The 15856-nt window shown below is 36.5% G+C and overlaps 1 protein-coding gene across 2 annotated transcripts in view; it reads left to right on the forward strand.

Moving 5' to 3' along the window:
* The window catches only part of LOC145664015 (ribosomal protein S6 kinase delta-1), a 74863-nt gene that overhangs the window by 14092 nt on the left and 44915 nt on the right, over positions 1–15856 (forward strand). For both annotated transcript variants that reach the window (XM_081730304.1, XM_081730305.1), the window contains exons 7-9: positions 6547–7307; positions 12165–12286; positions 13816–13977. In XM_081730304.1, the coding sequence (XP_081586430.1) occupies positions 6547–7307; positions 12165–12286; positions 13816–13977 (1045 nt within the window). The remainder of the gene's footprint in view (positions 1–6546; positions 7308–12164; positions 12287–13815; positions 13978–15856) is intronic.

The raw sequence follows: 15856 nt of genomic DNA on the forward strand, positions 1-15856 counted from the left end.
CGTTTATGTACTGTAAAAGAAAAATATGAACCGTTAAGTAGTAGATTTTATCTGTTGTTTTTTGATATCTTCTAACAGTAATAACAAATTGCTTGTAAATACGCAATGATTATCAAGGACAATGGCATATTAATGTAAGGACTACTCTGCAGACTAGCAATAAACAATAAACAATAACATAAACAATAGTCCCAAAAAAAAGTAACTAACTTGGGCACGTCAGAATATTCGCGAGAATATAGGGACGCATTGAGACTAGCAAAAAACGTGGTGTTATTATTACTCAAAGGGCCGTACGATGGAGGCTTTAACGTTAATGTTAATGGCACCAATGAGCACTTACTTGCTCTAATGGTTAACCTCACTTTTGAGATGATTCTTAGAAGTGGGCGTGTTGGCATGCAGTTGGAGTACTAACGATTTGCGTCACTATCGAACACTAACGTAGCACTAGCGACGTTTAAAGTCGAAATTGGAGTCTGACATAAGTGGCTTGTCAACTTCACGGACATTATATTTTCCTTGAATGCGAGAATTTTGCGCCCTACCACAAAAATAGGAAAAAATGCACTCGCAATATATTTGCACTGGAATGTTTGCGCCCTACCCCAAAAAGAGGGGAAAATGCGCCGGCTATATATTTGCACTGGGATGTTAGCGCCCTACAATTCAACTTATTATTGTATTGTGTAAAGTAACTTCCACTCGCACTTGAACTAGGCTTGCCTCTCATCGTCTCAGTGAGTTACTCCATCCGTTATAATATTCCGAACAAATGAAAAAAAAAAAAAATACAATTTTAGTTCACTAAAGGGCAATCCATACAAATACAATTTTTCATTATACTACAAAATTTACAATAAACGTATAAATGACTGATATATAATTATTTATTAATATAATCAAAGAGTATAATTTAATCTACAAAAGGCTGTTTGGCTCTACCCAGATATCTCTGTTCACAATCCTTGAGAGTTGTTTGGCTTTTCAGGACACAAAATATAGAAAAGAAAATGTAAAGTGAATGTAAAATCAGTTCAGTAATATTATCAAGAAAACTATGTACAGTGTGTTTACTTGCTGGAATTACACTTCAAACACACAATTGCGTTCAGTCGTTCTTTCAGGAAAAATGTTCCGGGGGGCACATTTAGTATTCCGGAGGGGGGTCACTGCTGGTACTATTCTATTTATTATTATATTATAGACGTATTATTTTGGTCTCCTCCGAGGGGGCACTCTGAGAGCTCTGGGGAGGCCAGTGTTCCCCCAAAATCATCTCTGGAAGAAGCAGTGATTGCGTTGATCCGTTGTGTTCTTTTGGCTTATATTGAAGTTTATTCTCCCCTTATATAGCCACAATGAAAATAAATCACAAATGGCATGGTTGTGGGGGGAGGATTGTTTATGCTGTAATGTCAGCCCCTCCGAGGAAATGCGTAAGCTCCAATAGGTTCTTTTATTTCGCAGGTCTCAAACTTCCCGGTGGAGGTACATCGCAGGCGCAATTTTCCCTGTTCTTGAGGTAGGGCGCAAATTTCCCAGACGCAAAATTCTCGACACCGTTCGAATGACCTCGGAAGACGATATCTTTTTCAATACTTTTTTTATATTCTTTTACTCGAGATTTCTTCATAGCTTCTTATTAAAATACTTACTAATATATCCTCATTTTATTGTCCTAACCAATCAATATGGGTATGTTGTCAGTAAAATATTTAGATTGATCGAGCCTCTGGTGTGTAACCACAGTATTTCATATCATGCCCCCATTAGAAATCTTGGCTAAACGAATCAATATATGTTGCCAATAAAATAGTTTAGAATGATTGAGCCCCTGGTAAATAACCATAGTATTTCGTGACAGACCCCCCCCCCCCCTTCCTATTACCATATTCTAGCTACGTGCCTGACTCAGCTAAATCTCTACATTCTTTACCAAGCACACATTTTCTAAAGCGGAAAATGCTCTCTAAATACCTAAGCTCATTATTTTCAGCAGATGCACAAACTGGGTAACATGCTATCTACATGAATGTTATATATGTCGATTACTGGAAACCGCTTCTCGCTATCTATTACCATATTTACTATATAATGATTAACGTTAAAACCGGAAATGGTTGATTTGTACCGCTTCCGGTTTGAATATTACATTCATCAGGGAACTCGATTCTTAACTATTGACTCTGTACATCATGGCCAAAATTGATTGGTAATCCATCAGATAGTTCTTGAGACTGTTTGTTTCACTGACGGACAGAATGAATATATGGCTATAGAGTTTTGATAAACTAAATTCGTTAATGAGTGATGATGGAACAAATATAAGAAAGGGAACCAAGAGTACCACCGGGAAAATTTTCGAACACAAAATTAGCCATCGAAAACCCACATGTCCTGGGTTAGAATACCATAGATGAAAACTCTACCACTGAGTCATCAATCACCCGCTTATTAGTTTTGTTAACTATTATATTAATATAAATTAATGAATGCCTGCTTATGTTAGTTATTGAACAATTACATTGTATACTTCGTAAAGTCAAAAATTATAAATTTGTATTTACTGTACATACAGTGAGCGCAGAAAGTGTTCGTACACCTATGCTATTGAAACGAGAATGCCTGCGAAAAAGAAACAGAAAATTTAAGAAGTGTAATAACACACACAATATGAATAATGAAAACTAAGCTTTATGAATATATCAATAAAGAACCACAAAGACAAGTTTAATGGTCAGAAAGTAAATAAATTCCGTAGAAAATATATAGAGTAGACGCAAAAAATGATCGTACACCTGACGTACGAATACGAAACAAAGATACCACAACTGGGGTTCACTAGTATTCACCTGAGTATACACCTCTGTATAGCATGACGAGTAACAGAATGAGTTTAGTTGTGAATAGGAGTGAAAAAACTGCACGGTGGGCTGTCGAAATGGGAAGCAACCGAACAGAAACAAATGAGGAGACAAGAAAAGTAATTATTAAAGTGCATAAGAAGGGTAAGTCTTTGAGAAAGATAGCAAACCTCAGGGGCAGATCCAGAGGGGGGCGATCGGGGCCATCGCCCCCCCCACATGAGGAAACTTTCTTATTTTATATATAAATAAACCCATCCATAACAAGTTTGGAGCTCTTAAAAGTAGCAGTATTACTGCCGACCGCCCCTTCCCCAGAAGTCCGTCCTGGATCCGCCCCTGTATAGAGTAGCCACAATCGAGTATTTTCCGCTGTATGTTTGGAGTCGTTGTCTTGCTGAACAATAAATTGTTTTCAAGAACCATCTTCTGCGCACTAGTATGGAGATATTCTTTTAATATGTTAATATACACTTTGTGGATCATCACTCCATCGATAAGGTGGAGACGACCCACTCCTGAGGCACTCATACAACCCCAGACGAGCACGGACCCTCCTCCGTGTCTTACTTTAGAGACGAGATTTTGAGGATTCATCTCTGTATTCACCTTGCGCCATACCATACGCCTCCCATTGGACTCGATAAAATTAAATTTATTTTCGTCCGAAAATATGACCCTATTCCAGAAAGAAGCCTGATCCCTTATCTTTATACTCTTTTTCAAACTTTAGTCTCTTTATACGATTTGTCTTGTTCACCCAGAACATTTTCCTGGCTATCCGACCATGATACCCTGCAAATATTCCGCACTGTACTGGCTGATACTTTAACACCGCGTGTTTCCAGATCCGTTGCCAATTGCACAGCACTACTTTTTGGAACCTTTTTTCTTTCCCTAATAATGTAACGTTTAACTTGTTCACTCAACACTCTTGGTCTTCGAGTTCTTTTTTTATTATTTTTTTTATGGTTTCGCACAGTGATAGAAACATTATACATCGCAATTATTGTTTGTACTGTTGAACAAGGCCTGTCTGCAAGGTTTGCCAGGGGCGGATCCAGGACGGACTTCTGGGGGGGGGCGGTCGGCGGTAATACTGCTACTTTTAAGAGCTCCAAACTTGTTATGGATGGGTTTATTTATGTATAAAATAAGAGTTTCCTCTTGTGGGGGGGGGGGGGCGATTGCCCCCTCTGGACCCGCCCCTGACTCTATAATACCTTGAAACAGCTTCGCACACCTCCCCAATCCCCAGACATGAACCCCATAGAACATCTATGATCTGTTCTGGAGACAAGAATCAGAAGGCACAGCTTGTCTACTAAAGAAGGCCTAAGAAAAGCTATTCAAGAAGAATGGGACATAATCAGTCCCGAAGCTACAGAACTACGAACTACTACAGGTGAAATCAATGCCACGAAGATTACAGACAATCATTAACGCACAGGGTAATCCCACAAAATATTAAATAACGTAATATACTTTATAAGCATTAATTCAAGCATAAGTGTACGGTGACTTTTTGCGTTTACAAAAAAGGAATTCTCTCTTTTCTTCTGAACAAAACAGTGATTGTGTTTGTTTGGCCTTTCTCTTGTATATAGAAATAAAATGTATGAATGTGTAGTCTTAATTCTGGTTATATATATATTTTTCCACCTCCCGTTCTCATGCTAGCTGTTTTCAATATAAACTATGCACGGTGTACGAACACTTTCTGCGCTCACTGTAGGTATGTTGACAATAAGCGAATGTTATTAGAATATTTGTTGAGATTTATTTTCCTTCACTGCCTTTCGCCTGATTAAAAAGTAGTTTGCAGTGCTTTGGAGCAGCTGCAGGTGGGAACGCGATAATGTTTGAGACATACCGGCGACTTTTTTGTGTGTGAAAATAAGACCTTTCTCATAAAGTAGTAAATAACTGCAGTAGCAATTGTCTACGTAAATGATAAAGACATATCCAACTACAAGAAATTAATACAGTATATATAGCCTATTCATTATTGTGTTTCTCTTTTAACAGCTATTAGCTAAGGATGGATAATTCCAGAATTTTTACTTTCCGGAATCCGGAAAGTAAAATCGGAAAAATTCCGGATCTCGGAAAAATTCCGGATTTTTTCTGAATTCCGGAATTTTTCCGAATTCCGGAATTTTTCTAAATTCCGGATTTTTTCCGAATGTCGGAATTTTTCCGAAATCCGGAATTTTTCCGAATTCCGGAATTTTTCCGAAATCCGGAATTTTTCTGAATTCCGGAATTTTTCCGAATTCCGGAATTTTTCCGAATTCCGGAATTTTTCCGAAATCCGGAATTTTTCCGTATTCCGGAAAGTAAATTTTCCGATTCCGGAAAACAAAATTTCCGGAATCCGGATTCCGGAAAATTTTGGCCATCCCTAGTTAATATAGTTGCTTGTTAAATTAATTAATTAATGCTAGTATAGTATAACCTTAATTTTTCGCTTATTAAATTTCTAAACCAACCAGCGAAAACAATACCTTTACTGTGGATTTGAGACAAATATGGGGAGAGTGATGGGTGTGATATTTTAGCATGCAATATTGACTGTAAATGGTGTTTAAAACAATTGAGTTCAGTTAGTATACAGTATTATACTTGTTTCTAAATCAAAAAGGAAAGGATTCGATCCTCAGTATTGCTATTATCACATGAATAAGAAGCCACGCAAATACGAACTTCCTTTCCTCCACTCTTCATTCTAACATAATCATCTCCGAAAGATTCAGCCTGTCAGAGTTTTAATTTGTTTAACAAAAACTGAAAAGTATTTTCCGGAAAAAACACTTCAACTGTTATGACATTTCCTTCAGAGAACACTGACAAATCTTTTTTCAGCATACAAAAGCTAAGGTAAATTGTGATTGCAACAAAAACTGAATATAAACAAAATCCCGAAGTGAGGGGCATGCATTACACTGAAACTAAGGCTTATACTTTAAACGATTATTTTATTTAAATGACTTATAGGACGACATTATAGATAATTTCAATAAATATCGCAATAGTGATTTTAGTCAAGATTAAAGTGAACTTACTACAGAAACAAATTCGTATACTATTGTAAGAAAAGAAAAAAGAAATGTCGATAAAGACATTTTAATTTTAATTCGTTTCTCAAAAACTAGTAAATATTTTCCGGAAATAGTTTTTGTATATTTATTGAAGGTTTAGAATACACATAGTTGAATAAGTAGACTATATAATCACAATTTCGGCTTTCTTTTGCATTGTGTACTTTCCACACGTGACCCCCATGTTACTTCGTTTATATGCACATTTTTTTTTTTTTTTTTTTTTTGTTTTGAAATATCCCTACTTACCTATAAAAAGAAACCATAACATTCCTATCTTAAATGCGGAAAGCTGCAATTTTATCAAGATTTGTTTTGAATGTTACTTCAAGAACAATCTTAAATATTTCTTGTTTTACCTTCAGTTATAACCTATCGTTTATCCCGATGTCGCACGACTTGCTTTCTTACTGTCTTAAGTAATATAAAATTCTTTTGGCAAGTGTATTTTTTTATTTTTTATTCCGTTGTAAGTTCAGTAATATTAACGATAAATATTAACAATAACATTAAATTCATTGCATTAGTAGAAATACCAGAAGTGTTATAATTCTATTTACTTTTTCTTTAACTTTTAGATCCGATAATGACCAGCCATTCCTTAAGCTAGGAGGAACATGGAAGTTTCCTCAAATACCAGACGCCATTTCACTGAGCTCTCAAAGTTCAACGGATGACCATACAACCTTTACAGACACCGATTCACTACTAAGTGAAATGAGTTCACCGTTGCAGAATGCAGATCTTCAGTTCTTTGACCCTTTACACCCTGACAATCAAAGTTCAACAAAAGCTGGAGAAGCTCATGAACAGAAATCCAAACAGCAGCAACAAAATAAAAGTGTGATACCACCTGACGGAAACGAAGGCAACGGAAACTCAGTATTCCCTGCATTTACAGATAGTGATTCTATGTTGGAACTATTGACCGAATCGTTAGAAAATAGTGATGTTTTTACTGAAACTGAAGATGCAGGGAAGAAGTGTGTGCAAGCTAATAAAAGCCCCGATGTGGGTTCTAGTATGCGTAGCTGTGTCAATAGTGAACCAAAGAACATTCCAGAGAGACTCTCTCTACGATGTAATATATTTCCAGAAGAATCAAACTCTCAGTCTTTCTCAGTTCATGCTGATCAACAGCAAGATCCATTATCTCCACCCCTTACACCAAATTCATTGATCTCTGGTTCAGTTCCGGACCCACAGCAGAACGTTAATTATATTTTCGAAGCAGCTTATCATGTTAGTCAAGCCCAGCAATATGAAGCAAATGCGGAATACGAAAAAGCTTTCTCGTTTTACAAGGCTGGGATTGCTACTCTTTTGTCTGGAGTACAAGGTAAGTTTAGTGTAGTGTTAGTTACATTGAAAGTAAGTAAGGATCATTGTTCTCCGATTGTAAAAGTTCCGATATACGTGTACTTATCGGTGTTTTACTATAGAAAGCTCCTATAGGGAATATCACACTTTTTCCAAGATTGATAGTGAACTTATGTTATGTTAACGTAAGAGTCATCAAATTCGAACGGCAGTGTGGGTGAATCTATAGGGAAGGATGAAGGGTGTTATCATATCTACATTAAGATTATATTCGTTTAAGGTTTTAAATAAGATGGGAAACTCATGGCAGAAATAATAATAATAGCTGGTCTGGCAGAGGCTTGAATTCCGAATTCCCGTCTGCCGGGCAGATTGTCTAATAATTTGGGTCTAATATATGATCAGTTTTCTGTTTCCTTTGCTTTAGTCTTAAACCAAGACTAACTGGCATTTATTGACAGTTACTTGTGAAAATGATTCATTACGGTAAATATTTTGGTTTGAAATGCTTTAACACGTACGAGTCAGAATATGACTAAACGTTTAATCGCACCGTATGATGGCAGTATTGTGGCTGTAGGAAGTGAGATAGTTCTATTGAAAAGTCAGTTCTTCAAATTAAAGAATATCAATTACTTCCTCTTTGTCTCAAACTGCTCGACCTTTACGTACATGCATAATCGACAATACTTAGAAAAATCACTTATTACTTTGTGGTATATTTTCACTGAAATGACGCACATTTCTTCTTCAATCACCTTTCTCAGCGTGGCAATGTCTCACTGTTTTCGGATGTAAATAGTTCTTGAAATTACCTTACAGCTGGGGAAGTGAGCTGACCGTTCTTTCGGCTCTCTCTTTTCCAACCACCTATATAGCAAGAGTTCCAGTTTGTGTCGGCGTAATGAAATAGTGAGGGGATACTCAATTTCAAGGACATCATTATATATTGGACAAAAATTGTGGAGCGTAACGCAAGGCAAAACGTGCACAAATGCGTTATAACTACTATGCCTATTATCGCAAACGAAAGCGCAATATTGCGTTGCGTTTACCGAAATCGATACGGAATGGGGCCTCAAATGTTTTCCAAGCGACTACCAAAACCACTTCTTCCACTGTACTATTGAACAGAAAGCTTGGATGTTTTCGCAGACACTTAGTGGTCAACTTGTCTGTTATTTGAGACGTGTAGCTTCTTCTCAACGTTCTTCCGCGACACGTGGGTTGATATGGATGTGATGGTTGCTTGCCGTGCTGTAGCGATATACTTAAATGGTTTTTTATTCACTAGATGGTACTGGCCCCATTTGTCTTGGACTGAAGCACAGAGGACATCGTGAAAGCAAGAGTGCGTGAAATGTCGGAGGAGGGCGTGAAAAATTATCTTTCTTTTACTTTATGCAGTTGTATTTTGAGAAATTTCCACAATAAATTATGCTTTGATTATACGTTTATGGCTGGCTAAGCAGTTAGCGTACGCGCCTTTGGCGTGCAAGACCCGGGTTCAATTCCTGGCGGGAGCCATATGGTTCGGATTCCACGTTAAATTCTAGGTCCATGTCTCATATAACCTCGCTGCTAAACGGGACGCTAAACTCACAAATCAGATCAAATGTTTACCGGCGGTGAACGCGGCGCCACTGAAGGATGGAAAGAAAAGATTAAAACAAATCATTGGAGGCAGTGAGAGGTGAGAACTATAATGTGAGGTAATTTTACCCTTATTTTTTGAACGATACATTGTAACTTAAATTAGTATTGAATGCAATTCTTTGTACAGCCACTTATGACGTATTACAGATAGTATGTGTATCGCTGTTCGGAGAATCAAACATTAGATACCGTCTGCTATTTAACATCATAAATTTGTCATGTACAGAACGCAGGGTTGGCAAAAACCATGGTTTTTATTTAAAAAAAAAAAAACTTTTTTTTTGGGTTTAAACCAGATTTTTTTTTGTTTAAATAATTTACTCTATGTATTTATATTACATATGAACAGAAATAAGTTTGTTTCGCCTTGGTGTTATGCAACAACCGGGCTATGCTGGAAGGGGTCAAGTAAGCTTAAAGTGGAATCCAAACTGCTTCTCGGGTTACATTCGTGAGAAATTGTCCTCCATTTGAACTCGCGACCGGGACTAATTGGTCACAAGTGTGATACGTCTATTGACTCACTCACGAAGGACTCTGATAAAAATACATTGCACTGATCTTTACATACTTGTTAATGTAACTGTCAAGAGTCATTTCAGAAGGACAAGAAGATAAAGTTGCAGAAGTGAAGCCATTATACAGAATTAAATATGGACAATTTCAAAATACTGCAGAGTACAGAAGAACTAATTTAGTCCAAGTTAGTTCACTATGACTTTTATTAGTCCAAGTAAGAGAAATACAACTTAATTTGCATATCAGTAAGAAGAGTGAATAAAGATACGAATTATATGAGTCCACTTTGGCTCTGACCCATTTATACATAGATACCAAAGATACTTCTGATTTCTATAAATGCCTGTCGTGGGGTTTGTATGAGAAATCCCCCCACAAAAGTAAAGGCATTTCGATGTATTTTATCAATAGTAAACATTATTAAGACGAAACAAAATTTAGGATTATTTATTGCAATTGCCTAAGAATAATAACAAACTACAAAAAAATCACAAAAGAAACCTTCATAAACTTATAAAAAAAAAAAAAGTTGTTTCTGTAGTATAATCTCTTTGAGTAATGGATGGGGAATTTAGGTCTGAATATAATACGAATATTATATGGGAGTAAAATATGTGCTTATCAAGATTTTATGAACACTTACATTTTTGCGAATATTTTTCGTTTTTTGGTTTAAATCGGTTGGTTTCTTTGAAAAAAAAAAACAGCTGGTTTAAACCAGCCAATCCTGACAGAACGTAAATAAATTAATAAACAAACAAATCTGGCTGTTTAGAAATTATCAATTGTATTAGGCTGGCAACGAACGACGTACTTTTTAATGCCATAAAAAATTGTTTTTTCTCGAAAACTACGCATGAGAGTTCCCTTAAGCATGTCATTTTGTTTAGCTCTATATGTCTTACCTATAATTTAGACAATATTATAGGTAATCAAAAGTTAAAATTTAAGACTTAATTATAATTTGGGCTATATCCCATTAACTACACTGTATATTGTCATCTTAGTGTCATGAAAAACTTGGCCAGACTTGGAAAAACTTGGTTATGCGACATCTGTTTTTAGATATACAAAAAAATGTTTCTCTCAGAAACTACGCATGTGGCTTTACTCCTATGCATGTTTTTGTTTAGCACAATGAGATCTATCGAATGGTATATACAGGGTGTTCCAAAATTAATATCGAAGTTTTAAGGCTTTATATTATTTATTACATTTAACGTACAGTTATATAATACATCAAATGAAAGAGTAACTGAAACAGTTTTTGCTACAAGTATTCAATGTGAGCACCATTCGTCACGCGGCACACACCGAGTCGATGAGCGAGTTCTTCCCAAACCTTGATCAGTGTATTTAGAGTAATTGTTGCAACAACTGCTTCAATCCTCTTTCTAAAGTCGGGTAGGTGAGCTGGTAGCGGAGGCACATACACATGATCCTTTATGAATCTCTAAAAGTAAAAATCGCATGGCGTCCGATCTGGTGTGCGTGGCATGCAAAACAAGGCCTATAAACTTTCCGCTAGGATATGGCACAACCACATTCAATTTAAGGGAGTCCCATTGCAACTGTACCATCTCGGGGGGATTAGCAGATCCCCAGATGCAAACATTATGAATGTTCACATCGCCACTTATGTGAAATCGCGATTCATCCCTGAAGACAACACGATCCAGAAAATCTTTGTCATGCAGCAACTAGTTGCCATCTTTAATACTAGGGTTTCCTAACGGCGCACAAAAGAAACAGCGCATGTGCACGCGTGCGTACAAAACTGTTTAAGTTGCTCTTTCATTTGATATATTATTTATAATTGTAAGTTAATTTAATAAATACTACAAAATCTTAAAACCCCCATTTCATTTTGAAACACCTTGCATATATTTCTGTATATATTTAAATATTAAAATGCTAGATTTATATGTTTGTCTCCAATCCTTTCGACAGTGAGAACTCGAAAACCACAAGCGCTAGAAACGTGCCGTTTTCACTGGTCGATTCCAAATTGTGTGTAGATTGTCCATTTCTAATTGAATATTTAAATAAACCTGGCCGTTATTTCTTTATTACATTTTTTTTAGAGGTACACTGGAAGGGTTGAAATTTTAAAAAAGTAAAGCATTATATCCTACAAGTTATACATCTCAACACCACATAGTTGTATCAGGGATTGTATATCTCTCCGGCCTTTGTTTCATGGCCAAATGATAATGAAAAACGAAGGATAACCATTTCTCCAGTCTAAGATAAACCATTTCTCCAGGAGTGTTCTGCCCAATGAACACCTTATATCACTGACATCATAATTAATTGTGTATGTAATGTATTTGCTTATTACATACTGCATGGAAGAAGAAAGAAAACACTGGTCATACATGAATTAGAAACTCCAGCCGGAAGTAGGCTCAAATCCTACAAACGGTGCGAGATATTCAAAAAATAATCGGAAAATATCCCTTTTATGATACCTCTTGCCGATGTTTATCAAGACGTCTTTCACTTGTGTCTGTAAAGGGACATGTACAGATTTTGTGAGGAATGACAAGGAGATCCATGCTCATATGTGAATGATGCACTGTGTAGAGAGCGCAGGTTCAGCTAGTTGGACAAATTTATTTCCCTTAAATGCTAATGATATTGTAGAATTATAATATTTAGGCTGCTGCACTATAGCCTTTCTTCTTTTCAATCATTGTAGGTGATACTGATTCTACAAGAAGGCAAGTGATTCGTGAAAAAACAGCGAAATATTTGGTCAGAGCTGAAAGTATTTACAACCGCTTCCTCTCACCAACAATCCAGGATGACTCGCGATGGAGCGTAAGTAATAATAAAATGAAGTGAATATGCGTTTGTTAATAGCTAATAGTGTTCACTGTTGCAAATGATCTTTCTATTATGACTACTTGGGCTGCAATCTTCTTCAGATCATTAAGTAAATAGGAAATTTCAGGTACTACAAATGGTTCTACTTTATTGTAATTTGTCTTGCTTCTCCGTTTCATAGTATTATACATTTTTTTAAGTGTTACAAAGTAATTCGCTCCGATGCTGGAAAGATTACATAAAGTATTCAGATTCTGTAGGGAAAAAAAAAAAAAAAAAAAAACACTGTAAACATGTTAGTGTTAATGGTCAAATACTTTTTTAAATGTTTATATTTGTTTTTTTTATATCAGACAGTTAAGTTAGCATCCATCTGGATAGTTTAATATTTAATCCCATGCTGAATAGTTTTGCATATTGAACGCAAAACGACTTGAAATATGTACATGACGAGTTTTGTACAAATTTGGTGAAGTTCAACGTATCCTTTCTTGTTTTCTTGAAAACTTACGCATATTCTAGAAATTTCGCGTAAAAGCAGTAACTCTGACAGCATCGTAGTATATCTGACATCACTTGTAAACAATAAAATTAATTCACAATCTTGCCTATTGCACAAGTTTTTCAAACGTGTAATAAGTGTCTCCAATGTTTTCAGTATATTTGTGTTCTGAACTGTCATATATCTTGGTTTTCGTATGGTCACATAACACTGTTCTTACCGTATACATGAATATACTACCCAGACCTGCTTATAAGGGAGAGCAACCCCAACAAATACTGGAGAAGGGCGTGAAAAATTATTATTATTTTTTTTTTTTCTAGTCTTTAAATTTTGAAATCCTCGTCGAACTCCTATGGTGCATAACCATACGAAGGCCAACTTTTCCAACGATACTTTTCCACAGAATCTGTTTTAATTCTTTAAATTTAAAATAATAATAATAATAATAAAAAGAAACAAGGAAAGTTTAACCCTATAACTATTGACATCAATTGTACAACAAATATTGATCTTCGATTGAGATGACTGACCACCATTATCGCCAGCTTTAACGGAAGTCTCTATATCTAGCGCTTTCCGACGTTTGTCAGCGGCAAAATAATTCTAATTTTTAGAGAGTAAATTAAATAGAGGAATGGGGGTTGGAATTAAGTTTGGAAATCCCTCACAGAAAACTTGCCTGAGGGACCATAAAATCTATTGTTACCGTTTTATTGTACAATTCTGCTAGAAATAACCAATGGTCAATGTAGTCTGTGGTATACCACATTAAGCTCTGATCTTTGACCTGAAAGTGCACCATGACTAAAAAATTGGCATACATATCTGGAAAATACTATATTGCATAAATATAAGTGTGAATTTGATGGAAGTATACAACAATTGTTTTTGATCGTTAGTATGCCTAGACGAAACCTTACGAAAACATACTGTGCTTTAATTTTTTCCACCCCGAATAGTGGAAATAAGACGTCGGTTTATGTAGATGAATCTAACTTTTTTTTTTTTTCTATTACAGCCTGATAGCTGTATGTCACCTCAAGTGGAGAAGAATGTCCATATCGCAAAGTTTCAGCGGCCTCTGTCGGAACTGAAGTATTTCAAAGTATTGGGAATAATTGATAAAGTTATGCTAGTCCTCGACACAAGATTTCCAACAGACCGGTGCTATGTAATGAAAGTAAGTGACCTAGTTATATTCAGAAGAAAATAGAACTAATTTCTAAGCTTAATATATTCGCTATTCCGTCAAATACAGGAAATAAAAACACACATGCATACAGACTAATAAAAAAATGAAGCTGATTAGGACATTACTCAATGAAACAATAGGATGTATATCAAATGACAATAAGGAAAGATCAACACTCACTCAAGGCATCCAAACAACAATCCAATCGCAGACGTTTTAACGATAAATTTTTGCCATCAGTATATATACACCCTCCATTCCAAAAGAAACCGAACGTTTTAGAAAAACAAAAAAGCAATGTACGTTTTGGAACAAATCATTTTTATTAATCAATGTATTCCCCTTCTGCATCGATACACATATTTGCACGCTCCAACAAGTTGTCAAACGACTTCTCCATGTCCTTTATTGGAATGGTCTTTAGGACGGCGGTTGTCGCCTTCTCAATGGCATCAATCGATGCGTGCCACTTTCCTTTCATCGCCAAATGCAGTTTCGGGAACAGATAGAAATCGCACGGAGCGAGATCTGGTGAATAGGGCGGATGATGCAACCGAATAATGTGATTTTTGACCAAAAATTCAGTTACAAGTCGCGAACGATGTGATGGTGCATTATCGTCCAAAAGAGTCCAACTGCCGATTTCGCGATATTCGGGCCCGAATACGACGAATTCTTGCCAGCAAACGCTTCATGACGCCCAAGTAAAACTCTCCAGTGACTGTCTGGCCGGGCTGAACAAATTCTTTGTGGATAATTCCTTTTGAATCGTAAAAACAAATCAGCATCACCTTAACTTTTGACTTCATCAAGCGACTTTTTTTTGGGTGTTCCTTCATCCGGCGCTCTCCATTCAGCACTTTGCCGCTTTGTTTCGCGCTCATATTCAAAACACCACGTCTCGTCACCAGTTACAATCGATTTCAAGAAGTTTCGATCCTGCCGAGCACTTTTAACGATGTCTTTGCAATGCGCAATTCGATCAACTTTTTGGTCTTCGGTGAGTTTGTGTGGTACAAACCGCGAATTAACCTTCTTAAGGCCCAAAACTTCGGTCAAAATGCGGTATGCGGTTGTTTGAGGAATGCCTATTCCATTTCAATAACTTTCACCGACGATTTTTTGTTATGTTTGATGAATTCACGCACTTTTACGATGTTTTCTTCCGATAATCCGGTTCTGGGACGGCCTGATCTTTCGTCATCATCCAGCGTCTCTCTACCCGATTTGAATCGCCTGAACCACTCGTAAACTTGCGTACGGGATAGACACTCATCACCATATGCATTTTGTAGCATTTGGTGCGTTTCACTAAAAGTTTTACCCAGTTTAACACAAAACTCAATTGCAGCTCGTTGTTTGAAACTCATTTTCCGACCGATGTACACAACACACTGACAGTTGAAACGCAATAACTTTGTTGCCGTGCATCCAAATGTCATGACATTTATACCAGTTGTCAATGAGGGACTACGCCATCTACCGGTAAAATATTACAACAGATGGCACTAGTGGTACTATTTGTTTTCAAAAGTTCGTTTTCTTTTGGAATGGAGGGTGTATATATACAGTGAAACCTGTAAACTTGGCCACCTGCTTATCTTGGCCTAGTTTGTCTTGAACCTACATTTTCCCATAAGACATTCGTTACTTACTACTCTATAAGTTGGCCACCTGTCTATCTTGGAAGTTGGCCACACTGAAGCAATGTTTATCCTATGATGATAATGATAAATTTACCTGCGTATCTTGGCCAAGCAAAACATAGTTTTGTTATTTTTCTTAACTCTTTTGAATTCCCATATGAGAGGCAGATGTTCTGTATTTGTGACTGGAGAAAAGATGCAAGGATTCCCGCGATTTGTTC

Source organism: Thermobia domestica, chromosome 11, assembly GCF_964235325.1.
Source record: "Thermobia domestica chromosome 11, izTheDome1.hap1.1, whole genome shotgun sequence".
Lineage (NCBI taxonomy): Eukaryota > Metazoa > Arthropoda > Insecta > Zygentoma > Lepismatidae > Thermobia > Thermobia domestica.